Raw genomic sequence first — 27,121 nt, forward strand, 5'->3', positions numbered from 1 at the left:
CAATCCAGTTGAAACAATACATCAATTAAAACAGGTGACTCAGGTCAATAGATCAAAGGAATGCCTGTGTAAACAGGCCCATCTTCCATTCTTCTTTTCAAATGTTTTCATTTCATGAGGAATTGCATTTAGAAATCTTGGGAGTTGTGTGCAAGGACATGCAATTATTTTCTGCCTGTCAGGTCTACATGAAAAGTAAAAATACAGGAAAGCTAAGAACCATGTGCCATTACTGTAGTCATAAGTATGGAATGGGCATCAAGTGGCTTACTTAGGAACACTGGAAACCGCCTTATTCTGAGATAGGCCATTGGTCCATCTAGCTCGGCTTGTTTACACTAACTGGCAGCAGTTCTCCAGCGTTTCAGACTAGGGGCATTCCCAGACCTACCTGGAGATGCTGGGGGCTGAACATGGGACCTTCTGCATACAAAGCAGGTGCTCTACCACAAAGCTATATCCCTAAAGGAGATACCACAGCCCCGTCCTTAACGTCTTTAACAGCAAGGCAAGCATTATATACAGCGGTCAAGCAAGACCAAGAGACAGAAGCTGCAAACTACACTTTATTTATATACATGCTACCTGTCAGACACCACATAGTTGTGCATTTTTAACAGTTGTGGAATATTTTATGGTTTCTCCAAAGTCGAGAACAATAAATATCAATATATTGTTTGCTATTCTCTGGGGAATTACCAAGAGCAAGTACTTTTTAACGTAAATTTCCACTGTCTAACCTAGACAGATATTTCAACAAGGTTGTTGGGTTTTAATCAGTTACTTGAGTAAGCTCTTGTAACCACTTCCCGTTACAACTGTTGCTTCAGTTAAAAACCTGCAATTCTTATCGCATTGTATTCCTTCCTGCCCAGCAACAATACATCTCTAGAATGTGAACATTCCTACAATAAACTGCAATGGTTAGGAATAAGCTTTTACATGGGACAGATATTCTATTGCTGTAGAGAACCTCTACAGACAAATCAAGATTTTTGTTCAAAAACCTGATGGCTAGGATAACAGAAGAACTACCCTATCATCTCTATGAATATTAATATATTTGTAACTTTTTCTTTACCACCCTTTCTTTAAAAATCCAAGATGATTTATGACACATAGATCCAGTTACAGATAGGTAGCCGTGTTGGTCTGCCATAGTCAAAATAAAAAAAATTTCTTCCAGTAGCACCTTAAAGACCAACTGAGTTAGTTCTAGGTATGAGCTCATACCTAGAACTAACTCAGTTGGTCTTTAAGGTGCTACTGGAAGAAATTTTTTTTATTTTGACTACGACACATAGAGTTTAGGATCTAGTGGATCTCTGGCTGAGCTGGTAGGTTCTGGGGTAGCCAGGCTCTGCTGGTGTAATTCCTTAACTGTGGCTCAGCCAGAGATACACTGACATATTTTCCCCATCTCAGATGAGTCAAGCCCTGGCTGATTTTAAGCTGCCATAAGCACTGCAAGAAGGTGTTCTGGAGGTTCAGTGGGACTGGGAACAGAGAGTGGGCAGTTCATGTGAGCTGGGTACTATGGTGTCAGTGGCAGCCCATTTCATTTTGCCTCCCGAGGCGAAATGGGAAGGTGCCCCCCCTCGCCTACTGGGGTCACATGGCTGCAACTTGTGGGTTCTTGGTGAGATCCTGCGAGAGGTCGGTGTGATCTTGCAGGAACCTGGAAGCCACATCTCCCTGGCTCTGGCAGCAGGGGACAGAGTGTCCCGCACCATGGGAGACTTGAGAAGCCACAGCAGTGACGAGATCTCGCAGAAGTTCTATGAAATCTTGCTGAAAGGGCCGGCCAAACACATTTTTTGCACCTGAGGCAAACCACAAAATGGCATCCCCTCCTTTCAAGGGAAGAAAGGGTGAGCGAACACCTACATCAGGATCTGCTGTCCCTGTGGATCTTGCTGCCCGAGGCGGTTGCCTCACCTTGCCTCATGGGTGGGCAGGCCCTGCCTTAGATCTGGCGAAAAGGATGGTGTTCAAGTCAAATGCTATTTTAAAGGTTCAGCTACCAGCAGCCCCTCCTTCAGGAGTTAGGACCAGGTGTGTACATTGCACCATCCTGTTTTATTCCAGCTTCTTGTGTACAGGGATTTTTCTACCAGCAAGCCTACCAAATGGTAACTTTAACCCTGAGGCCTAGTTTTAGCACTTATGCTTTAATATTTCAATATAATTCGTTTGCTTTTACCGACACTTCGATTAGCATTTGTTTTGACTGTTCGAAGTCTTTTGTTCCAGTGGCCAGCGGTATATAAATCTGGTTTAATAACCGAAACAAGTAAAAACGCCGCGAAGGGCGACGCGATGACCCAGCGTCCCCGAGCGGCAGTTGCTGTGGGGAGCAGCTGCTTCTCCTCAGGGACAGACGCCCTCTTGGTCAGACACACCTTCAGGCATATTCAACACCACGCCATCCCGGCACATGAAATAAGAAGCGTGAGGGGAAAATAAGTCGCACACAATTTATTCTGAAGCGCTGCATAGTGTTTTCTTTCAAGCCTCTCCCTCAGCGACCCAGTCGCTGCCCCCCACCTGCCCTCAGCGCCCCTCCCTTCCCGCGCGAGAAGAAAACCAGAGGGCGGGAAAAAGCCCGGCAGACGCCACGCGCCTCGCCGCCCTCCTTTATCCTCCCCTCCCCTCGAGTTACATAATAGCTCGCGCGGCCTCTCGCGAGGTTGCCGGCCGGCTGTCCCTCCCTCCCCTCCTCCCGACCCTGTGTCTGTGCTTCCCTTTCTCACTCACTCACACAGACAAAATCTGCCCCCCCTTCTCCTCTTCCTCCCAGCCCCCCTCCCCGCGCTCGCCTCAGCCCCACGTCACCGGGAGACCAGACGGGGACAACATGGCGGAGCGGAGGAGACACAGGAAGCGGATTCAGGTACCTCGCTCGCTCCTCTCCTCGCCAACCGCCGGCGGGAACCGCTTCCCTTTTTTATCTCCGTCCCCCTCGCCTTCCACACGGACTCCCCCTCCCCTCAGTGCCTCTTGTGGTAGTTTCGCCTTCCTTCTTTTCGGCCTCTTTTATTCCCTCTCTTCTCTCGCCCCCCCCTCCATCTTCCTTTCGCCACAGGGCCAGCCACGTCACTGCTCTCCCCTTCTCTTCAGGGCATCTCTCTCTCTCTCTCTTCCTCCCTCTCCCCACCCTCCACTCGCGCCTCTTTCCGTAGTGGGAGACCGATGGGCGCTCCAGTCCCGCATTCCCACCCCACCCTCCAGTAGCTCCATACTGAGCAGATGTCTCTCCTCAGCCCAGGATGTCTATCTGCCCTTTTCACCCCACCAAACACCTCCCCCCCCCCAGAGCAGTCCCTATGATGGTGACACAGGACTGTGGGGCACCCCAGCTCCAAACGCCAGGACACAGCTGCTCCTTCTCCAGGCGCTGTGCCCCGAGGGACTTATCACTCGCGAGCCCCTCTCCCATCTGCGCCTCCCCGCCGTGCTCTTTTTGGGTGCGTCTTGACGGTGCCCCACCTACAGTCCCATCACGACTCATCCTTTCCCCATTTCTGTTCTGCGGTTCGGGTGGTTTTCCCTCCGCAGAGGGGCATCCCGTCGCATTTCTTGGCTATGTGGTTCGAAGCCTAGTGTTCCCCCAAATGGCAGCCCGGCACTCTTTTCCAGTCTCACCCTACAAACAGTGTAAACGTTTCTACCGTCACAACAGCTGTTTGCAATCATCTTTCCATTGTTAATTATCTACACACCCACACCATGTTGTGGCATGGAACTACCCCCCCCCCAAAAAAAACCCCACTTCATTGCCAAATGTACCTGTGAAACCCTGAGGGAATTCCCCAATAAACTGTCTTCTCTTTACACCAGCATAGTAGGCTATCTACTTCACATACATCTAAAATATAGACTTAGCATGCATGGTTGTCACACATACAACCTGTAACTGTGAGAATTTCCTATTTGGTGAGCACTATACTTAATGCTGTTTAATCACCTCTGCATCATGTGGAGTTTGCTTGTTGCATGCTAGTGGATGCCACCCTGTTGCACTGCAATATCAGTTTTTCACTTCCTCTCAATCCTGCTAATTCTAGCACGCTCGCTCATTTACACGACCTGTATTCATTATCATCTTCTGCGATGCCCTTAGGTTCACAGGCATCCTCACACACACCTAGAAGAGTGTTTCTTCTTGGATGTTCCAGATGTAGTGACAGCATATGAATGAGTCACTTTTTCTGCAGTCAACTGCAGTAATTATTTTTGGTAGTCTCATTATGAGAGGAAGGGAAGGGAAGTTTTTCTCACTTCAAAGCTATGCTATAAAGTCTTCTGCAATAGATGACATATGTTAGGTATGCCACATAGTTATGTGCTCTGTAGTGAACAAATATATCTTTAAAAGTATCTGTGTCAATGAAGCTGTGCTATGTTTGTTAAGGTTATTTAATTCAATATCTTCCAAAACTTGTTCAAATGTGGAAAGGCCAAATAGTGACAATATTGATAAAAGTTTAACTTACGTTGCGTTCAGGGTAAGAATATGCAAAGTCTGTAAAGAATATTAACACTAGGTGGACCATTGTTTTTACAGTTAACAACGCTTGGCAAAAACAAGATATGATATTATTAGCAGTTATAATTTTGTGCAGCCTAAGCATAATGCTTATTTGATTGTAATAATTATGCCAACAAATATTTGAGAAATATATTCTAAAATATTCATGGCCAACTTGACAGCTACCATCCTGTCTCATTGTGGCTTTGGTAAAACTATTCACCAAACCATAAAGATTGTGAATGAGCTGCAGACACACACTATATACCTCTCTTCCTCTTGTTTTTTTAAAATTCTGAAATTCCCTCCCCCTCGTTGCCTCTAAAATGTGAGGCTTCTCTCAACACCTCCCCAATTAATATATAGTCTAAAGAAGGTTTAAACTGTAGGTCAGTTTGAAGCCTGAGTTACTCACAATTAATACTAAAAATAATCTTGTATGTTATCTAGATTATAGGAGCTCTTCAGTATTGGAAAAGATTCTTTAAAATATTGTTTGTTGTTTTTACATGCCAGCGGAGATAACATTTCACAAACTGTTCCTAGATAAAGCTGGAGTAATCTCTTGCAAATGTTTATGGACCTTTGCTTTTGAGTGTCACAGTATGAATATGTTGCATCTTTGATTGCCAGGACGTTGATCTCATTCAAAACATTTACTGACAGCTTTGGATACTTAGCATATGCTTTATTAGTAATATGCTAGTTTAGTGTGCAATATATTGTGCAGTCATCTCTTTCTAAATATATTTTGTTTGGGTGCTGGATGGTTTAAAATTTATTTAATGAGGGGAAAACTAGTTCAAATAAGTTTATATCAAATAGTAACAGCAATTATTTCTCTTCAAGAGTAGCACTATTTCTTGAATTATGCCCAGTGCCACAGCTATTGGGGGGGGGGCTAGCTGGGTTCCCCCCCCCCAGGGGCGCCATTGAGGCTCCCAGCCTGTTTGTGCATGTGTGTACACAAATACACATGGGGGTTCCAAACCAGGTCTTTGACCTGGGTGAAATAAAGCCTACCTAGTTTTGCCCCTGATTACGCCATTTCCTTTTGCCACTTTTCTAATATTTCTATACAGTATTTCAGTTTAAACACCGCGATTGTCACGTTGCTCTTTTCAAGGTTTGTAATATATATATATATATATATCAATTTTATATTTTGTTTGGTGTCATAATGAATAGCAGGCTGATGAATGATACTATCATAAATTCTTAATAGCTACACCTGGAGCAATAGCACCAGAGGGATAGTGACTGAGAGATGTACTGTATTGGAATCATAGGAGTAAAACAAATACAGATCTCTGTATTAGTATAATTATTTGTATAACTAAAACTGGTGTCGTAATACACTTCTGATAGTCTTGGTTAATGAAAACTGAAGTTTTCCTCTGTATCACATTTGTGGCCACATTGCCATTAATTGACATACTACAGTAGAAAAATCCATCCCATCAAAAATTACAGTGGTACCTCAGGTTACATACGCTTCAGGTTAAAGACTCTGCTAACCCAGAAATAGTGCTTCAGGTTAAGAACTTTGCTTCAGGATGAGAACAGAAATCTGGCTCCGGCGGCACGGCAGCAGCAGGAGGCCCCATTAGCTAAAGTGATGCTTCAGGTTAAGAACAGTTTCAGGTTAAGTACAGACCTCCGGAACGAATTAAGTACTTAACCTGAGGTACCACTGTAGTCATATATATTGAGCACCTTCACTTAAGATTTAAACTTCAGACATTTTCATTTCTGTCTTGAAAGAACAGGATATATGATTTACAAACATGATTGACTCAAATCTCAAGTCATTTAAGTTAATTTGGTTCTTGGAGGGCAGTTCATCTCACAAGCGGGGAAGTTGGTACAAAAAATGCTCTTTAAGAACAGACTGTGCGTGCCAGCTTCTTGCATGGGTAACTATGTTAAACTGACCTTTGCTTCAAGTTTCTTTGAAGAAACTGTAAAAACAGCTGTGGCAAACAAAGGCAACACTGGTATTGGGTAGCTATTTTCTGTTGATAAGAGACTGGAGAAGCCAAGGCAACATGATCTCTGCCTCAAATTCACAACACTTCCGCAGTTATCACGTGCTTATTAGTCTGAAAGAACCAAAATCTTGTCACCTGGAAAAGTAGGCAGTGGTTGCTTGGACAAGGAAGGGAGCTACATTCTCTTCTTCCTATCTCTGCATTCCTTTTTAGAGATGTGATCAGGTGCCATTGGTGCAGTTGACCATGTCCCCTGTAACCATCACCTACATTCAGCTGCTTACCATAAGCACTGCTATTCGTGTGCAAGTCACTTTCCGATTCAAGCGAAATCTGTTATATGCAGTGCTGCTGAGAGGCAGGCACAGAGGTACTGATGTACTGGACCCTCAGTCAGCAGGCTCTCCAGTTGCTGAGTTTTCATTATTTAAAAATGTCTCTAGACTTAAGTTGTGGAGCAAAATGTGCAGGCAGCCTTCTATGCAGTTTCTGTGAGATGAACTATGTTTTTAGTGCAGTGGTATGGTAGGCAACTTTGTGATTCAATATATATGGAAATATATATATAGGACAGACATTGTGTTCTGTTGATTCTTTATAGGTTGTTGATTGGACCCTAGAAATCTAATAAATTGCTTGCATAGGGGCTTTAGTGAGTAAATCAAGAGATGAAATTTAATTACATATGGTTATATGTTCAAATGAGCAGTGGTGATCTACTCTGGGCCTGATCCAAACCAGTTCAAGCTTAAACTTGTTAACTAGAACCTATTCCATACCAAATCCAGGGAATCTCACCCATTTCTTTTTTGTTTGTTCATTTTTTGTTTATTCATTGCATTTATATCCTACCTTTTTTTCTAAGGAGCTCAAGGTGTTGTACATGGTCCTCTGCCTTCTCATTTCTCCCACAACAACCCTGTGAGTTAGGCTAGGCTGAGAGATAGTGACTGGCCCAACACCCAGTGAGCTTCAGCCCACCCCCACTTTGAACTCTGGTCTTGTAGGTCCTAGTTGGACACTCTAATTACTGCACTGCACTGCACTGGCTCTCTAAGTAGGTAGTTAGTAGTCTATCATGTTAATTACATGAACTTGGAATATGCTGAAAAAACTGCTAATTGTATTTTTCTAATGTGAGCCTCTGTGCATAACAAGTTGCCTACCTTTGACGTACAAACAGTATTTTCCAAGCAAGTGTAATTAAGTGTCTGAGACAGCAAATTACAGAAACGACTATTGTTTTAGTTAGCCTATCATATTGCACCATTGCTAAACAGCCCTCTTGCAAAAAGAGATTTTAACATACCAAGGTGAACGTGTAAGAATTTAAGATATGATGACATTGTTTCCTTATTTGCATAACATTACTTCCTTACCCGCAGTGGCTTGCATAGGGAAAAGAATAGGCTCCCAAGTAGCTTCTAGCAGCTGCTGCTGTTGTCTTTGCTGCGACTTCAGAGCAAACGTTCCTTCTTTGCTCAGTGTAGTGGTTAAGGTTTCATCTGGACATACTTTGTTCCACTGGTTCATTTCTGCACAAAGATTTCATGTGGGGATATGAAGATGAGAGTCCAGAGGACACGGCTCCATTCTACCCGCAGCTTCCTCCTGATCTATGTGGAAATGAGGTGCTGGTTTTAGTAATTTTATGGGGATTGGGAGGGATTGGCTTTTTGTAGCTGTTCATATTTAATTCTATGCAATAGACATTCTTTTAAGAATATTTTTTGTTATTATTATTATTAGGTTTTTATTATTTCATTTTATAATTATATAAAACAGAGAAAACAATTATAACAGATAAAAATTAAAATATGAAAAACAAAACTATAAAGTAGGCACGTAGAATAAGTTAAAATAACAAAGCCCAAGTAAAGACCATCAACTTCATCAGCTCATCAAGTATAGTACTAGATTTGCCAGGCTTGTGACAAGGGTTGTCTTGAAAATGAAGTTTCCGCTGTATATGTCACAAAGGAATGCCAAATCTCAACTTCTGCGTTATTCCCCCCCCCCCATTATAACTATATTCCAGAATGATTGGTATGAAGTGTCCAGTTTAAGATTTTTTACTGTTTTCCATTGAGTTGCAGTTACTATTCATGCTGCCAATATCATATACTGTATAAGACCAAATATTCAGTAACATTAATTTTGGACAAGAAGCAATAGTGTTGGGTTTTTTATTAATAATTGTCATTTCTGTCAAAATTACATTCCAAAAATAGTACCAACTAACATTCCCACCATGAATGGTAATAAGTACCAAGTTTATTGCAACCCTTCCAACAATTAGGTGATCTAGAAGGAAATACTTTAGACATTTGCAAAGGAGTGCTATTACCATCTGTGTAATAATTTTAAGGCATTTCCCCCAAGAAAACTGGAAACAGATTTTGAGGTTAATGATTCCCAAGTTTTATTCCAATCATTTGGGATAATTTGTGTGCCATATCTTTTTAAGGGGTTCCATAGATCCAAAAATTACATTAAGCAATTTAGAAACTAACCCTTCCCACCTCTTACCCATTAGTTTGATTAGCAAAAATTTCCAGGATTTATCTCTCTTAACATTGTATAGTTTCTGTAGGACTGTTTTTGGACGCTCCAACCTGTTTGCAAAAAGGGAAGAAACAGCTGTGTCATCAATAAACTTGCTTCACAGGCTCAGCATGATTTTTCTGTCTTGTAGCAGGTGGAGAATGTTCTGTAGCTTCAGCGTGGTTGCTTCATTTTAATAGTTTGTTCAGCCAAACAGAAACTGTCCAGTACTATAACTTTTTTATATTATTTAGCAAGTGTGTATGTGTTTTAACCAGCTTGCATGTTCTTTCCATTCCTTCTTACTACTTAGCTGCCTTGTTATAGGTGAAACATTAAAAGGTAGAAAACAGAGCTAAATACATTGTTATAAATCTTGTTAGTTTTAAGAATCCCTAATCACAACTTTTTGACAGATGTTTAGCTACAGCCCTTTCTGTTTTTATTTATTTATTAGCCATTTATAGGCTTGCATTACTTCCAAAAGATCACACACCAAAGCAGAGTATGAAACCAATTTAAAGCTACAATCATCAAATAAAATAATTTAAATAAAACACCCACCTGGAGTAATGAAGCAGTTAATAGAAACCATGATGATGATGATGATGATGATAATAATAATAATTTATTTATACCCTGCCCATCTGGCTGAGTTTCCAGTGCAGCAAAATAAAGAATTTATAACCAGACTAAAAGCAACTGCAATTAAAACACCCAATTAGCTGACACCAGAAGTGTTTTGTAAGAACTGGGGTTTTCATTTACTACTAAAAGACCAACATTATAGGGACCAAATAGCGGTTCATGTTGTGTTCCCCCACAGAGAATATCAAGCTCCGCACCTTCACAGTTTTGGTTCTCTAAATGGAGGGGACACTGAGCTTTCCCTGTGAACATGGAGAAACAGGGCAGGAAATGCTCCCAAAGAGATGCAGGACCTAACCTAGACAGATTAAGGCCTTAAAAACAATCACCAGCATGTCCAAAGCAAAAATGCAGCCAGTAAAGATGAGCAATGACAGGAGTGACATTCTTTTTGCAACGTGTCCCTGTCAGGTAAACTGCAAACCACCTGCAACTTCTGAACTGTTTTCCAGAACACATAGAACACATTGTAATTGGCATTATATGACAGAAGTGGCCTCAATACGCTCTCCTGTGTTAAACTGGTAAAATGGCCTCCTGTTATTAGTACTACTACCTGGGAAGCCCTCAATACCAAAGAGTCTACGATCATTTCCAGACTATGTACTTTGTCATTGAGGGGGAGTATAAAAGGTAACAGTAAGGGTAAAGGTAAAGGACCCCTGGACAGTTAAGTCCAGTCAAAGGCAACTATGGGGTGGGCCCTCATCTCGGTTCAGGCTGAGAGAGCTGGCATTTGTTCACAGATAGCGTTCCGGGTCATGTGGCCAGCATAACTAAAACGATTCTGGCGCAATGGAACACTGTCAAAAAAAAGAAAGCATGGTGGTGTTCAAATATTCTGCCAGCTCTATTCCCACCTTGTGGTTGCTTCTGTGTTAGCATGCTGACCTGCTGATAGAGGCAAAGAATCTAGAATAGTGTCCCAATTACAACTGATGTGGTTACCCATTCTTAACTTTTAAACTACAAGGCAACAATATTTGGTCTTGGGAGGTAAATTTCCTATATTTTCTATATCATGCATCTGATGGACTGTAGTCCATGAAAGATTATGCTATGATAAATTTGTTAGTCTTTTAAGATTTCACAAGAGTCTTTGTTGATAATGAGGTATTTACAAAATATTAGTGTGTAACTATCTAAGGCATCATGTTTCAAATGCTATGAAAGTGAGTTGAGGAGCTTTGTAAAATTTCAGTACAAATGAAAATACTGTAGCTTTCTGCTTTAAATTTGCATTTGCTCTGTTTTCTCTTAAAGGAGGTGGGTGAGCCATTCAAGGAGGAAAAGGCTGTTGCTAAATACCTGCGTTTCAACTGTCCAACCAAGTCTACCAATATGATGGGTCACAGAGTGGATTACTTCATTGGTAAGGTTAAATATTATCCAAATCATGTGGCAATCTGATTGTCAATATTTGTAGCACTTGGAGGAAAATGTTTTTATTCTTGCTTTTACCTGGGAGATAAGTGGGGATGAGAATCTGATTAAAACTAATCACAACCTGATTCCCCTCCGCTCCCCCATTTTTTTGTTTTTTAATAAGAGCATTTTATGGTCTGCACTTCACCTCAGTAAATTCCAGGGTAGGAGTAGAATCTTTATCTTCTGCAGAGTGTAGAAGTTTCTGGTTCAGACTGTGTTTATTTTTATTCAGATTTGAAGGCCTGCGTGAGTGACAGTGATGATAACACAACAAACATAATATTCCTATGGTATTAGTCATAATAATCCAGTGGAAAATGGATTGCTGATGGTTGGTGTTCTCTTATGACAACAGCAGTGATAACTGACAAGATAGTTTTGCCTTCTTCCATACTAACCATTGATGCCATCTCATTAACTGTGACAACTTGTATCTAATACTACAATTTATATCCTAGCTGTACTTCTATGGAACTGCTGCACTGTGTAGCACCCTGAATATCTAACTACCACAGGGCAGCAAGTCTGTAAAACAATTCATTTTTATCTTAGAAAAAGAGAAAAGATATGGAGGAGGCACTCTGCTTTCTGCCAAAATGTCCTCGGCCTACTTAATCCACTAAGCAGTTTATCTTCATAATCACTTGCAGCAGATGGAAGCTTTGGGCTGCACTTCTTGCTCCATTACCTGGGAGTAAGCTCCACTGAACTCAATGCAACTTACTTTTGAGTAGACATAACAGTGTGTGGTTCAAATAAAAGGCCCTCAGCTTCCCATTCCTTCAAGAGTATAGAAATTTGGACAAACCTAAAAGGTTTCAAATATTTCCAGACATTGGATTTATGTGTACAAGGTTTATTCATGCTGAAGCCAGAAAAAAGGAAAAGTGAAAATGTCTTAATCAATCAAAATCATTTCCTAGGTTTTCTTTGGACTCAAAAATTGTTGGGTTCTACTGTGGGTGAGCTTTTTAGACAGACACGTCATCAAATGAGGAACAAAATTATTACTGTTCCAAAATTTCCATTTTCTTTAGGACTGGTCACATTTTTCCAGTGTAGCATTCTTGTGAGAGGTATGGTGTGTTTTTCTTTTTAGCTTCCAAAGCTGTGGATTGCCTTCTGGATTCTAAGTGGGCAAAAGCCAAGAAAGGAGAAGAAGCCCTGTTTACCACTCGAGAGTCTGTAGTTGATTATTGCAACAGGTAGGCCTGGTTGTTTTAATGTTGTTGTAAACACTATGAATACTCCTAAATATAATGTTACAGAATGAATTAAAATTTATTTTCATTGTGTTATGTCCAGGTAATCAGAAATTATTTTTATATCGGGACTAGTCATGGAACCATAGATCCTCCATAGTTGTCTTTGCTACTACTGTATGGCTTTCCTCATATCCCAACAGCCTATGTAGCTAGGATATTCTAGTTGAATTACAACATTCAGTTGAAAATTACTTTGTTTCTGCAGTTGCAGAACTCCAAAAACTCAGCAACAAGACCTTATTATCTTGTCAGATTATAGTTTTATGCTTTGTAGGAATAGAAGAAACTGCCTATAATTGTTAAAGTTGGCTGGTTTTTATTATCAGTATTTTATGAAGAGTTCCCTTGGGTTAGGGTATATTGTCAAAATGTGTTGGAAACAGTGGTCTAATTTTCACTGTCATCTATTACCTTTACCATTTGTCACTGTTTTTTAATTAATAACATGTGCATATATCTAAGTGTGAAATGGCAACCGATAGGGAAGATTGATATTTTATGTGCTTATAAGAAAATAAGTTTATGTATGGCAAGTATTTTTATACTGCTCTTCAATCCTATTTCCTGAGCAGCTTACAAAAATTTCAAGGAGTAATCAAGCTCTGGCACTATTCTAATGATGACAATTTTTTAAATACAATTTTTATTTAAGAGATTTCCCCCCCCCCCATCTTTCTTAATAACCTGCCAAATGTGATGTAGACTTGGTTTGGTCATAGTTGTAGAATGGATTGCTTATTTGATCAAAGTAGTAGTTTGAGTTTCCTTTACCATATGACTCCACTTTAGCAGTGGACTCCCAGATTAAGCATGAACTGAATTTTTCTTCTAAGACTTTTAAAGAAGCAGTTTTTCCACCGAGCTCTAAAAGTGATGAAGATGAAGCCAGACAAGGATGCAAAGAAAGAAAAGGAAAAAGAGAAAGGAAAGACTGAAAGTGGAAAAGAAGATGAGAAAAAGAGCAAAAAAGATGGCGGAAAAGAAGAAAAAGCTAAGAAGGAGAAAGAGAAGGAAAAGAAGAAGGATGGAGAGAAAGAAGAAGGCAAAAAGGTGAGTGTGAATCCCCAAGTCCAGCTGAGATGAAACCATAATATAAACAGTGGATTGAATAGCATTCCATTCAGAGTGAGAGAAAATTAAAAACTGCAAAGAACTAATATTAAAGATTAACTTCTAGTTTGGATTTCTTTACTTACCATAGCTTTTCTCATAATACTTTGGGGTCTTTGTAATATAGTTCCTCATGAGAAAAACTGTACATGTTCAGTGGAGGACATTAACAGTATGGACTTGTTTTTACAGGAAGAAGTGAAAAAAGCTAAAAGAAATTAAAGAATACATAGTGCAAGGTACACACTTAAGAGAGTTTTAGCATTTTTTGCTGTCATATTAATAGACATGCTTAATAAAACATTTAATAAGATTAGTATTACAGAGATAGTTCTGTGAATTTTTTCGGGGTGCTCAAAAGGTGTTCAGTAGGTTTCAGTGGCCCTTTCTATTACTTATTTCTGAAATAGATTTGTGAGAAGTATTTTCTGCAGTGTACAGTAATCTTCATCCCAATTTGTGTATGAATAAATGTGTTTCTGTCGGGGCACTCTAATTTGGGAAGAGGCAGTAGACATGGTTAGACATAATTTCCTTCTCTTTTTCATCATTAGGTTCAATATTAAAATTTCAAGAATAAATACTAATATATGTGCTTAAGATTGTACCATATGCATACTGTAAACAGTTTCAAGTTCTAAAAAAGTTACTGTTTTGATAACTACCTCTTTTAGTATTGGTTCCAGATTTAAGTTTACGGAAAACTGAAATCCTTGGGGTGAATTTAACCATAGATGAATATCAGTTTCATTAAAAATACAAGGTCTCTTATTTAGAAATACAGTGGTGCCCCGCAAGACGAATGCCTCGCAAGACGGAAAACCCGCTAGACGAAAGGGTTTTCCGTTTTTGAGCTGTTCCGATTTTTATCCCCGCTCCCCCCTTTTCTAAGCCGCTAATAGCCTTTTAGCCGCTAATCCTTTAATAGCCGCTAAGCCTTTAATAGCCGCTAAACCGCTAATAGCGCTAATCCACTAAGCCGCTAATAGGGTTGCTTCGCAAGACGAAAAAACCGCTAGACGAAGAGACTCGTGGAACGGATTAATTTCGTTTTGCGAGGCACCACTGTACAATATACTCAGGTAGGATGCATAAAATAACTGAGTTTACAATTTGTTTGAAACACATATTCCTGTCCTGGAGTTTTCCTGTTCAGGTGTCACCCATGCCCTTTTCTATGATACTACATTTCATCTAGTCCTTCCTCTGTTCTCCCCCCATTCCCAGTTGCCCATTCCAACCACCCCACCACTCAACACAATGTGCTGTAGCAACTGAGAATGCTTAGTCCTTATTGGGCCTGAGAATTTCCCCCTACAGTTTTTTGTTTGTTTTGTATTTCTGCAAAAGATGCAACTGTCAGCTGAAAAAAAATTCAGCTCCTAAAATTGATAGCATGACTCTTAAGTCAGCTAAAGAGGTTTGTGGAAGGAAGGAAAGTTGCTCATCCTGCTATGTGCAGAAGACCCCCTCCAAGCTGTCTGGAGGATCATGCGAATTGTAATGTAGCTGTTTCATGCTGTGGCCTCCTTTGGAAATTCCTTTGTTCAAGTATGGCTACTTTAAGATCACTGGCAAAGTGCCCTAGTGGATTGAAGCATTCTCCTACTGGTCTATGAATATTGCCATTTCTTATGTCAGATATGTATTCATTGATTCTTTTGTGTAGGGATGGGCCTGTTTGTCCTATGTAGAATGCAGAAGGGCATTGCTGGCAGATGACATAATGCATTGGAAGATGAGCAGGTGAATGAACTATTGATGTTATTTTAGGTCCTGTAATACTGTTGCCAGAGAAGGTATGGGAGAAGAATTGGCATCTCGGTTTGTTGCAGGGCCTGGTTCCTGTTTTTGTGTTCTGTTATATGAGCTCTTGTTGGCGAGTAGTTGTTATGGGTGTTGTGTGTAAGCAAGAACAGTCCTCCTACCCAAGACCTGTGAGAAGGAAGCAATATTGTCCAAGATGGGCTGTAGATTATTCATGCTTGAGTGGCTATATCTGGGATCTGTAGGTGGCTATAAATGGTGGTCTGTTGCTTTCTCTTCCTCATCTGTCCTGTAGTTGATTATTTCTGGAAATTGGTCTGACCTTGCTGATTTGCTCTTTCACTCCATTGGATTTGTATTGTAATCTGAGAAATGCCTGGTGTAAATCCTTAAATTGTGAGTCTGCGTGATGGGTCAGAGCAGATGTAATGCCTTAAGGCTTTGTTGTTTTTGCTGCAACCAACTATCATGGCTATCCTACTGGAAATGGTTTCCTTCCATGAACTTCGTTAACTTGTTCTAGGATCTAAGATGGATTATGGGCAATTCTGTTGGCTATTTGCAGTTTAGTAGCACTGCAGAGAGCTTGCTGAGGAGACCATGCATTAAAAAGGGACTCAAAGATAACTTAAACAAGGTTTTAATAACAAAAACAAAAACTCCTTATACACTAAATACATCAACAACAAACCAGACCCAACGACCAACCCATCCCCCAGGGTAAAGGGAGAGCTAGGTGCTGCTCCTTATATACTACACCCAATTGCTGACACAGCTTGATTAGCACAACTCAGCAGCACCTGCTATGTTTCACAGCTGTAAGACTGGGTCTCGTTATTTGTCCTGGCCCTGGCCCTTAAAGACATACACAACTTGTGAAGCAATAATGAACCTTCACATTTTAAAGTGACCATTCAACAGATTCTCCCCTTCCCTCAGAACCCCCCCCCCCAGACATCACAAACTACATTGTTTAGAATGGCCCACCAACTCTTTATATAAGCTTTTTAGGGGGTGCAAGGTAGGGAAGGGAGAGGAGAGGAGACGGTCATTTTGTGAATGTCTTTCAGAGAACATATCTTAGGATTTATACCATTCAACTAAAATCTGGCAAGTAACAAGTTATGAATCTCACATCCTATATTTGAGCCAGAGAGGTATACCAAATGACAGATAGGTTTAGAGAACTGGACTCCATTTGTCTTGTATTAGAACAACAAGCAGCCTCCAAATTTTCATGAGTAAGAAACCTTTTGCACTGCCTAGCTTTCTTATACCCTTTCTCCTCACTGCTGTTTTCTGTGTCCTGGGAAAGCTACTCCTGTGGACAGGGAACCCTCAGAATTAGAATGTTATGTGGAAGGTTACAGATGGGGAAATCATCAGACATTGGACAAAAGCAGTTCCACTTCTGTGAGCTCCCTCTGTCTTTTGGCTATGTCTTCCCTCCCAGCACAACAATCCAGAGTGAACCCTATTTTGGGTGTTCTCTGATTTTACAGAGAATCATTTTGGGGGCACCGTAAGGAGGCGGGTACGGGAAATCAAGCAACCTTCTGCTTGAGTAACGTTTGGCCCAATAAGAACCACAATTAAGTAAAGGTAAAGGGACCCCTGACCATTAGGTCCAGTCGTGGCCGACTTTGGGGTTGCGGCACTCATCTCGCTTTATTGGCCAAGGCAGCCGGCGTACAGCTTCCAGGTCATGTGGCCAGCATGACTAAGCTGCTTCTGGCGAACCAGAGCAGTGCACGGAAACGCAGTTTACCTTCCCGCCAGAGCGGTACCTATTTATCTACTTGCACTTTGACGTGCTTTCGAACTGCTAGGTGGACAGGAGCTGGGACCGAGCAACGGGAGCTCACCCTGTCACAGGGATTTGAACCGCCGACCTTCTGATCGGCAAATCCTAGGCCCTGTGGTTTAACCCACAGCGCCACCCGCGTCCCTAAGAACCACAATTACTGTACAATAATTACCCATTCACCTAATTTTCATCATCTTATTTATTCCCCCCACCCCTTTTAGGGCAGATTGTTATACAGCCCCTTACAATAAAAATGTGTAAAAAACCAACTAACAAATAGTATAATAAACTAGCAACAGATAAAATCATATCTGGGGTAGGAGTGTCACGGGAAAATCAATAGAAAACTTGACAGGATAAGGACACTTTTAGGGGCCATTTAATACAAAAGGGGCCCAAAGCAGACATTTCAGGGCAGGATATTTCACAGATGTAGGATCATTCCTGAAAGGGTCCTGTTCCTGACTAATCTGATTGTCTTCAATGGCAAGAACAGGTCCTCTAAGGTTGATTTTAGGGCCTGAGCAGCTTTCTGTGAGTTTGGGTATTTGTCAAATAATCTGGTACCAACCCTTTTGATGCTTTGGATGTTAATGGCAGCACATTAAATTGACCCAGGAAACGAATGGCTGACCAATGCAACTGATGCAAAGTTTGTGTGGTGTGGCCGTACTGCCTACCCCACCCCACACCTTGGCAAGTATTCTGGTGGTTGAATTTTTCACTAGCTGAAGTTTCTGGACTGTCTTCAGAGGCAGCCCTATGTAGTTACAGTAGTGTAGTCTGTATGTTGTGTGTGTAGCTGACGCTTTCTCTAGACAGCATTGCAGCTGGTAAAAAGCATTATTATTATTATTACTGTATAGTAAATTTGTATACCACCCTTCATCAGTTGATCTCAAGGTAGTTCTCAACATAAAAATACAAGATAAACATAGCAAATGCATAATAAAAACAAGAACAAAAAAACCAGAAACCAACCCATAAACCAATAACCCCCTCTCCTCCCATCCCCTCATGTCTACCATCTATACTTTCATAGGTAATACTGGATCCATGAGTACTTTCAAACTGCATACCTGATTCTTTAGAGACAGGGTAAGCCTGTCTAAAATTGTTTGCAAACCTCTATGCAGAGCCCAAACTGTATATCCATTTTATCATGATTAAGTTTCCATTTGTTTGACCTCATTTGTTCCATAACTGCCCCAAGATACCTGATAAGGTTTCTACTGCCTTTCTGAGAAGCAGAAACGAGAAGCAGAACTGTGTGTTCTCTGCATCTTGGTGACACACCAGCCCAAAACTCTGGCAGAGCTCATCCAGTGATTAGTCTCCCAACACCATGTTCTAGACTCACTCTTCCGGAAAGAACCAGAGCCACTGTAACATTGTGTCTCCAAGCCCCATTCAGACAAGGCAGTTCAGAGGGATGCCATGGTCTGCAGTATCGAAGACATTGGAGAATCAAGAATCAACAGGGTTGTGCTCCTCCTGTCCCTCCTGATGAAGGTCATTAGCTAGAATGATCAAGATAGTTTCAGGGCTATAGCTAGGCTGGAAACCAGATTGTAATACTGTACAAGCAAGGCTCAACTTATGTGGGGGTTATGTTCTGGGGATAGCATATAAAGCCAAACTTGTGTGTAGTCAAAATGCATTGGGTGGAATGGCAGGTGGTATTGCCTAAAATAATTTTTCCCCAGGCAACCCACCCACTTTCAGCCCCTTTTTATTTATATTTTTTAAAATTTGCCAAGCGCGTAAAGTTGAATGCGCACAAGTTAAATGAGTGCAAGTTGTGAGTTAACTGCTGTTATTTTGAGCATTCTTCTTTTTTTTGTCTGCGATTACCAACTGTAAATTATAATTAACAGCATTCAGCTATAGCTAAGCATATAAAAAGTCCCTTGGTTTTAATAAAATACTTTAACAGGTGCTTAAATCTTTCCTTTTGAAATTGGTGAAAATTAAAAGGGCTTAATTTTGGCTGCATTGTGCACTTATTTTTGTAACACACATACTTGAGAGATTCCATAGCACAGGTAAGAATTCATGGCACCCCGGCAGTCTTTTCAGTCCATAGTGATGGAACATTACTGGGGAATCACAAAGGGGTGTGCCAGGGCAAGGACTGTGAGAAGGGGGAGAGTAAGAAGCTAGGCAGACATGCAGGCAAGAAAGTTTTAAGAATTTATTTGAAAAGATGCACATTAAATAACCTATATTATAGAGGCATGTTTGAGTTAAGATTTTTTGGGGGAATTGGTCTAATAAAGAGGAGGTTAAAGTATAAATAGCCTGTTCTAGAACTTTGTGTTCTAAGGAAGAAAAGAGAATCAGTCAGAACAATTGGTGTCTGTATCTTTCTTTCTGAGTTCTCAGTAATACTAAATAGTAAATTTTAACAAAATGTTTAGCTTTTTGTCAATGTTGTATTCCTTGATTTGCATGTAATTGAAATCAGTGGGAGAATTTTAATGGACTTAAGGCGGGTATGGGGTACCTGTTCAGTTCAGTGGATAAGATCTTTGTATCTCCAGTCCTGGCAGGGGCTACCCACCTGTCAAATTTATCTCTAGGAGAGTAAGTGTCATCATGTTGTAATTCTTTATGGGACAATTTTTCTTTCTTTTAGGGGAGGTTTCATAGCCCCTTTGTCCAGGTACTCGGCGCCCAGTGCTTGGGAAGTGTAGCACAAGGGGCATTCCAAACTCTGCTTGCAAAGTGTCTGACAACCTCCTGGTTGTCAGGTGCTTAGGAGCTACTGCAGAAAGGGTTTTGGATTGGTGGTGCCTGCAAAGCCTCATTTGGCCAAACCCCACCTTTACCTGCCTCTCCATCTGATGTCATATGTGACATCAGGTTGAATGGCAGGTTGGCATAGCTTGCCCAACATGGCCCCGTGGGGCAAATGATGCTGCCAGACAGGCCCACAGACTGGAGGTTCCCCAAAAGGAAATGCCTAGTTAAACCTTTATATCTCAGTCCAAAGACCATGGTCTGAAGTGGAACCATGTCTTTATCCTCAATGCTGCTTTCGAATCAGTATGTGGGAACAAAGGCAGAAGGGAAGGCTCTCTTGTATCCCAGCTACATGAGGTTTTTCTCATGCGCACAATTTCACTGGCAATTGTTTCCAATATATGTCATTAGGATGAGACTCCTGGCACACCTAAGAAGAAGGAGACAAAGAGAAAATTCAAACTTGAGCCTCATGAAGATCAGGTTTTTCTGGATGGAAATGAGGTACAGTATCTGAATAATCTCTGTTGCTGAAATGTTTTCCTGTCTGTAATGTTTACCAGTAATAAAAATGTGGAGAAATCCACTAGTCTGACTAGATTTTTCTTGATGTAGTTGGTCAGAATTGGAGACATCTGGCTCTGGTTTTATGAATGTTTGGTAATGTTTTAAAATACCTGTTTTAGCTGTTTTTATCAGTAATTTTTTTAAAAATATATTTTTGTAAACTGCTTAGGGATTTTCTTACAATCATGTGGCTTATACATTCTTTTAAATAAATAAAAATAGGGGAATTCTTGGTTTTGATTTTTTATTTTTAAAATATATATTTTTCTGTTCTGTTGTTTTACTGCAGTCTTCTCTAACCCAGTGCCCCCAACTGTTTCAGACTACAATATGTCACCTTGAACTTCTTGGAGGAAAGGTGCAATAATGCAATAAATAAATAAAATCCCTGACCATTGGCTATGCTGGCTGAGGCGGATGGTAATTGTAGTCCAAAACATCTAGAGAGTACTAAGTTGGGAGACATTGTTGTGATGTAGTTTACTTGAGTGTAATTTCCTCTGAGACCATTAGGTGAAGAACAGGATATAAATCTTTTAAATAAAATAGGAGTCATAATCTAAGGGCTTTTTTCTGTTAAGATTCCATATTTAGTTTACTTATCACATAATCACAACATGCATAAATTTCATACCAAGGCTAGATAGATTTTGGTCTGATTTAACAGGACAATTCTTATGTCCTGGTACTGTTGGTTATTGCTCCCCAAAATGTGTACGCTAATTCAAAAGCACAGGTTTACTTCTGCCTTAAAGTCCTGAAAAGCTGCTGCCATAGACGGACCATTAGTCTTGCTTGAAATAAGGAACAGCACTTTCCAATTGTTCTTCATAGCCATGACAAGAATTACCTGTTGTGGCTGGATTCAGTAGATTGCATCTCTAGGCCTGCCCTTCAAATTGCGGGTGCATTGTGGGTTTATGGGATCTCAGATGTTGTTATAAGGCTAATTGAGCATTTGGTGGTGGAACCACACCACTGTTTTTCTGCTGCAAAGGGAAAGGCAGTTTGCAGGGGAGATGTAGCTCTTCACATGACACCTCTCTACCCTACACGCTACCCCCCCCCCATTTTGATCCTAGATGTATGTTTGCTGCTCTTGTTGCAGAAAGCAATGGTAGATGGGTGTTGTGCAGAAACAGTGATGGGCAGGGAGGAGAAGCATCCTCACCCAGCCCTGCTTTTCCCCTATACGTCCATCCCCAGCCTACTTTGCAGAGAAGTGCTTATCAGGTTCCCAGATCTATGATAATAACCATAAATACTTAGACCTAGTTCTCCTTGAGGAACTAGACCTGTGTCTGAGTTTCATTCCCTCACACTGCAGTACTCTAGTACAGGAGAAGGGAGGGAGGGAGAGAGAGCACTAGCTGTCATGGAGAAAGGTTGCTGTTTTCTTCCTGATGCACAGTTTCCTGCATGCCAGCAAGGATATAAACTTCCATCTCCAGTCTGAAGTGACACAGCCCCAGACATAGAATCATAGAATTGTAGAGTTGGAAGGGACCTGTGGCTCATCTGTTCCAACCCCCTGCAATGCTTAGATAAAATACATAGATTTATTGTTGCACAGAGAACAAGACTTTAGCTCAGCCTATTAATAAGCTGCCTCAGGTCACAGAGAAAATGTTTAGACTTCTTTACATGCCACAGTGATGAACTATTGCAAGCAGAATATATTATTTCCAATCAGCTTCCTCATAAACCTTTGCTTTCTGAACCTGGTTTAATTTTTACATAATCATTCTCCTTCCAGGTATATGTGTGGATTTATGACCCAGTTCATTTTAAAACATTTGCCATGGGACTCATACTTGGTAAGTAAGTGAGCACTGTTGGGTGAAACTGGCAACCCACCCAACTAACGGTCTGCCTCTTAGCACATCTGTGGCTTTCACAGGGGCAAATCCCCCCCTTCCCATTGAAATAAATGGGGCTTGTTAAGTTCCAATAGATGTTAATTGGTTTTGGGCAGGGCAAACACTGCAGTGGATTACACCCATATTCTGTAGAGGCACAGCACCCACTTTTACAAGACAATTGTGAGGGCTCAAAACACCCCCCCCCCCAAATTAAAGTGGCGCTGTTGCATTTATTTCAGTCCTAAAGCTCCCTGTATTTCTTATGCTTGTGCTGTCTTTCTTTTAACAGTGACTGCTGTTATAGCTGCAACTCTCTTCCCACTCTGGCCTGCAGAGATGCGAGTAGGCGTTTATTATTTGAGCGTAGGTGCAGGGTGTTTTGTGGCTAGTATTCTCCTCCTGGCTGTTGGTAAGTGTGTGTTTCTCTTCTCTTCCTCTCCATCTCTCACAGTTCAGATTTAAGCATCTCATAGACTTGCCTTGCACCATGTGAATGTTTCCCAGGTGGCCACCATATGTCACCATTGTGCCATTTGTAATAAAGCTGACTGCAAGTGTGCATTCATTCTGGTTGCTTTCACGCAGTGGGAGCAGTTCTGATGTTTGTGTTGCCATTTCTGTCTCATGGGAGAAGCTAAGTGCACCAGTCCCTGTACAGTAGTCTTGCTTACATTTCCTCTGACTGCTCTTGCAGCAATGACTTGTTTTAGGACTGTGCTTACCACTTCCCTCTAGCTTTACTGCTTCAATGAGACTTTTTGTCTCCTTACTGACAATTAGAAGTGCTAAACCTACAGGAGGGGTATTCTGTGATGCTTTGCTGTGAGACTTGATTTACAGCATAAAAACGGTATTCTGTGCTTTACTGCACATATGATCACTTCATGGAACCATGTTTTATATGGGGTGGCACCTGGTTGTACAGCTTTATGCTTAACTATCTGCCACTGGCTACAAGCAGTTCATTTACTTACGTGAAAGCATTCACTGCTGAAACTATTTTTGGTAGTAAAAGGAAGCTACAAGGAAACATATATATGTATAACGAGGCAGGGGAAAAGGTTAAGAGACAGAATGAGATCCCTTTAACATTCTTGAGATTGTAGTGTGCAAATTAATTAAATTACTGAGCATAGACAGGACAGTAAATACAATTAACTGAAATGGTTCTTTAGAATCAGGTTTTATTCCAGATATTCCTGCATCTGCTCCAGATACCTACAGTCTCTCAGATAGAGGTCTCTCAGATTCTAAAACTTTAAAAATGTCTTGGTCCCTGCTTACCTTAATATATTATTATTACTATTATATTTCCAGTTGTGTTGATTGTGATTGTTCAGAATTCCCTCTTGGTTCTGCTGCATATGTCTATTCCTCAAGGGCATGTAGAGTGGTTGTGGGCTTACACATTTCATTCTTCTAGAGACTTGCCAATCAGCCTCCTTTTGAATGTGCTTAAGCCACATCATTGGAGCTAGATTGCAGTATCCGCAGCCAAGCAAAAATAGGGCTTAAAATTGTTTGGTAATGATGCAATTTGATTTTAAATGTTTTGTTATATGGTATATGTGTAATGCATGTTTTGTTATCTGCCCTGTGAGGTTTAGTGTGGTCTAGAAATGTAAGTAAACAAAAACCAATGAGCATCTTAACCATTTAGGTATTGCTTGTTGGTGCAATTGAAAGGGAATGCTTACTCAATATTATTATATTTTAATGTTTTCAACCTTTACCTTGTAGTTTGAACTATTAGCCAGCAAACAAAGTGGGTCATTAACTGGCAGTAGAGAATGTACACCATACAGATTTTCAACAAGTGTTGAAGCAGTTTAAGAATGTTAGGGCCTTAATTGGAACTCAGCAGTTGAGTTTGCATTTTAACCCTTGATCTTTAACCCTTGATCTTAAATAGATATGGAAAACAATTTCTGGAAAAGAATTGGAGGTGGGAAAACCCAGAGCCCTTTAAATTCCTGAGCTGCCTCTTAAGTGTGGGCCCCAAGGTTGCAGTGGCTTACCTAATTTCTCTCACTCTGAATTTTCTGCTTTGCCAGTTCAGGCATTTTGTCATTTGCAAACATAAATGTAGCTCTGTGTTCTGTAAATATTCTGTTTAAGACATTTGGACGTTTTCTTCTTGTAGCCCGCTGCATCCTCTTCCTTATCATCTGGCTGATAACTGGCGGAAGACATCACTTCTGGTTCTTGCCAAACCTGACTGCTGACGTTGGCTTCATTGACTCCTTCAGGCCCCTGTATACACATGAGTACAAAGGACCAAAAGCTGATTCAAAGAAAGATGAGAAGTCCGAATCCAAAAAGCAACCAAAATTCGACAGTGAGGAGAAATCTGATAGTGAGAAAAAAGAAGATGAGGACGGCAAAGCTGATCCACTGGGAGGTTTGGGATCAGAAGCTTCTGGCGGAGAGCGGAATTCGGACACAGACAGTGATAGGCGGGAGGATGACCGGTCCCAGCACAGTAGTGGCAATGGAAATGATTTTGAAATGATCACAAAAGAGGAACTTGACCAGCAAACGGATGAAGAGGATTGTGAAGAGGAGGAAGAGGAAGAGGAGGAGCAAGATACTAGGCCTTTACATGAACAATCTTAATTCAGCTGTAGTTTGGGACTAAATTTTGTGCAGACAGTTGGATTTTCTATGTTGGCTGCTACACCATCTTGACAGCATTCATTTCTTCCTTATTTGCTGAAATATACAGATGTCGCTTAGCCAAACAGCTTTATAACATAGTTCTTAATTTGTTTTACAAACAGAAGAAAACCACTTAACTTGATAGTTGTTGTAAGTAATCTAATATACACTTACAAAAGCCATCTGTTTCACAACTTGTCAGTCAGATATTTTGGTCTGCTTAAGTCATCAAATATACGGAGGAATGTAGTTCTTTTAATAATATTTTGGGAAATTGCATGTTTTCAGTAACTACACTTTTCCAGAATAGTAATTTAAAATGGCACTTGTTGCATTTATTCCTAATAGCATAATTTGATTGATACTTACAACAACTGAACTTTTTGGTTCATTCTATTTATATTGTTATTAATCTTCATAAAACTGTAAGACTTTTCTTAGAACTTTTTGTTTAAGAATATTTTTTTTCTTAAGACATATAAGTTAATGCTGACTTGGCTGTAGGGTTTTAAACTTTTTAACCATGTGTGACCAACTTAGGAAATCCAGACTGTTCTGTCCATCTGGTTCAGAGCAAAGAAGTCATCGTCAACAGGTGGCGGGGGGGGAGAGAGCATAATTTGGAGGTTATAGCTCTTGTCTTGACTTGCCCCATCATACTACAAGAAGTGTATTCTGTACATAACATACAAATAAAGCAACCCCCTTATTTTACCTGTTACTTATTATTTGGAGGATTTATCCAGTTTTCAATTTGTATAATTAAAAGCCATTTCAGAATGTGTGTGTAAGGGAAATGCAAGTCACAAGGACCTAACAGAATCAGTGAGATTGGCAGCTGTGTTCACTACTGCTTTAGTTTTGTGCCAACATTCCACGTATTCAAGTCCAAGTAAACTGATTCTAATTCAACAAAAGCAGACAGCGTAGCTCTGTGTATGCCTTAATGTTAGTCTTTTATTTCTTTCTGTCTTCAGAAAGTGGAGTACTGTATTTGATGAGTAGACACTGCCATGAGAGAGGATAGGCTTGGCTTGAACATTAAAAGAAGCTCATAAAAAAAAGATTACCAAGACCAAATAATTTCTTGAAATCTTGAAGGAGTTCTGATTGTTCACTTTCTCTCTTATGCACCCCTCATTTGACTGACTTGGAAGACCATTGTGTGTTTAGTTCTATAAACATTTTTAAAGTTAAGACTTTACATCATTCCTCTGAATCATTGAATTTCAGCCTAAAACTGAAATTATGAATACAGATTCAGTTCTTTCTTAGCAAAGTGACTGTGAAGAGATAATGCTAGTTACTTGCTTGCATTTTCGATAGCTGACTTAACAGATCTCTCCTTTTTTTCTTGAACTGCTTTTTCCATCACCAGTGTTTTGACTGAAGATGTTAATTTTTTCTGATTGTGCAAATATATGCATTTTATGTGTGCATTGATAAAAACCATTCACAAATGTGGTCTGACTTGCTTATTACCTATTCCTCTCATTTAACAGCTGGGAAAGTAAGATGGTATGTTGTTTCCATTTTTCTGTTCATCTTGATAGTTTTGAGTTAGCAGCATTCAATTATTTCTCTTTTCAAGAGCCCTGTCGCCACCATCTATTGCTTTAAATGTGTGTGTTTTATTTCTCACTGCACTTGCTCAGAATCCTCTTATTCAGCCGTGCAGTAATTCTCAGTAATTCATGGTGTTCATTCAAAAGGTGTTAGAGTCTTACAACACATTTTAAATACGAATTTGCTAAAACAATTTCTCTCTTTCTCTCTGCCAGCACACCCTTTTTTTTTACACTGAGCCATTCATGGGCAGTGCAGTGACCAAGGCTTGATGTGGAACTACAGTAGAGAACAGTAACTGAAATGGCATCTGAATCACTTGCAGCTCGTCAAGTATTCAATTCTGAGTAGTGAATGCTGCCTTGGAAAGATTGCTCTTCAGCTTAGTGCAGTAAGACAATTAGGCTGAGCTCTTGGAGGTTGATGGCAGATTTTTCACATCAGTGGAGTAAATCACAGCTCTACTTTAGCCAGTTTACCTGGATGTAATCTGATGGGACATACATGACCATTTGAGCCCATAGCAGCTGCACTTTCCCCATCTATTCATGCTAACTTATGACAGTATTAACTTGGACCGAGTTTGCTGGTTATTCGTGTTTTGAGTATCAATCAAAACTACTCAGTTGTGA

At 40.5% G+C, this 27,121-nt stretch overlaps 1 protein-coding gene across 2 annotated transcripts; it reads left to right on the plus strand.

The window, feature by feature from the left end:
* Positions 1–2,631: 2,631 nt before the first annotated feature.
* On the plus strand, positions 2,632–26,383 carry SEC62 (SEC62 homolog, preprotein translocation factor). Of its 2 annotated transcripts, none has more exons than XM_083504414.1 (8): positions 2,632–2,893; positions 10,978–11,086; positions 12,242–12,347; positions 13,241–13,457; positions 20,248–20,340; positions 22,160–22,220; positions 22,555–22,674; positions 24,409–26,383. In XM_083504414.1, the coding sequence occupies exons 1-8, from the start codon at positions 2,858–2,860 to the stop codon at positions 24,879–24,881; spliced, it is 1,215 nt and encodes a 404-aa protein (XP_083360540.1). In that variant the 5' UTR covers positions 2,632–2,857; the 3' UTR covers positions 24,882–26,383. The 2 variants fall into 2 exon arrangements, with proteins under 2 accessions (XP_083360540.1, XP_083360539.1); XM_083504413.1 differs by lacking the exon at positions 2,632–2,893 and adding an exon at positions 7,965–8,153.
* The last annotated feature ends 738 nt before the right edge of the window (positions 26,384–27,121 follow it).

Source organism: Podarcis liolepis, assembly GCF_965112155.1.
Source record: "Podarcis liolepis genome assembly, chromosome: 5".
In the NCBI taxonomy this organism is placed as follows: Eukaryota; Metazoa; Chordata; class Lepidosauria; order Squamata; family Lacertidae; genus Podarcis; species Podarcis liolepis.

What these genes read in the sequence shown, in the direction of transcription:
- SEC62 (XM_083504413.1), top strand. Translation starts at nt 8,073, where the DNA reads ATGTGGGGATATGAAGATGAGAGTCCAGAGGACACGGCTCCATTCTAC. An exon ending in GTAGTTGATTATTGCAACAG is followed by an intron (nt 12,348 to 13,240) that starts GTAGGCCTGGTT and finishes TTTTCTTCTAAG; the next exon opens with ACTTTTAAAGAAGCAGTTTT. An exon ending in TTTTTCTGGATGGAAATGAG is followed by an intron (nt 20,341 to 22,159) that starts GTACAGTATCTG and finishes TTCTCCTTCCAG; the next exon opens with GTATATGTGTGGATTTATGA.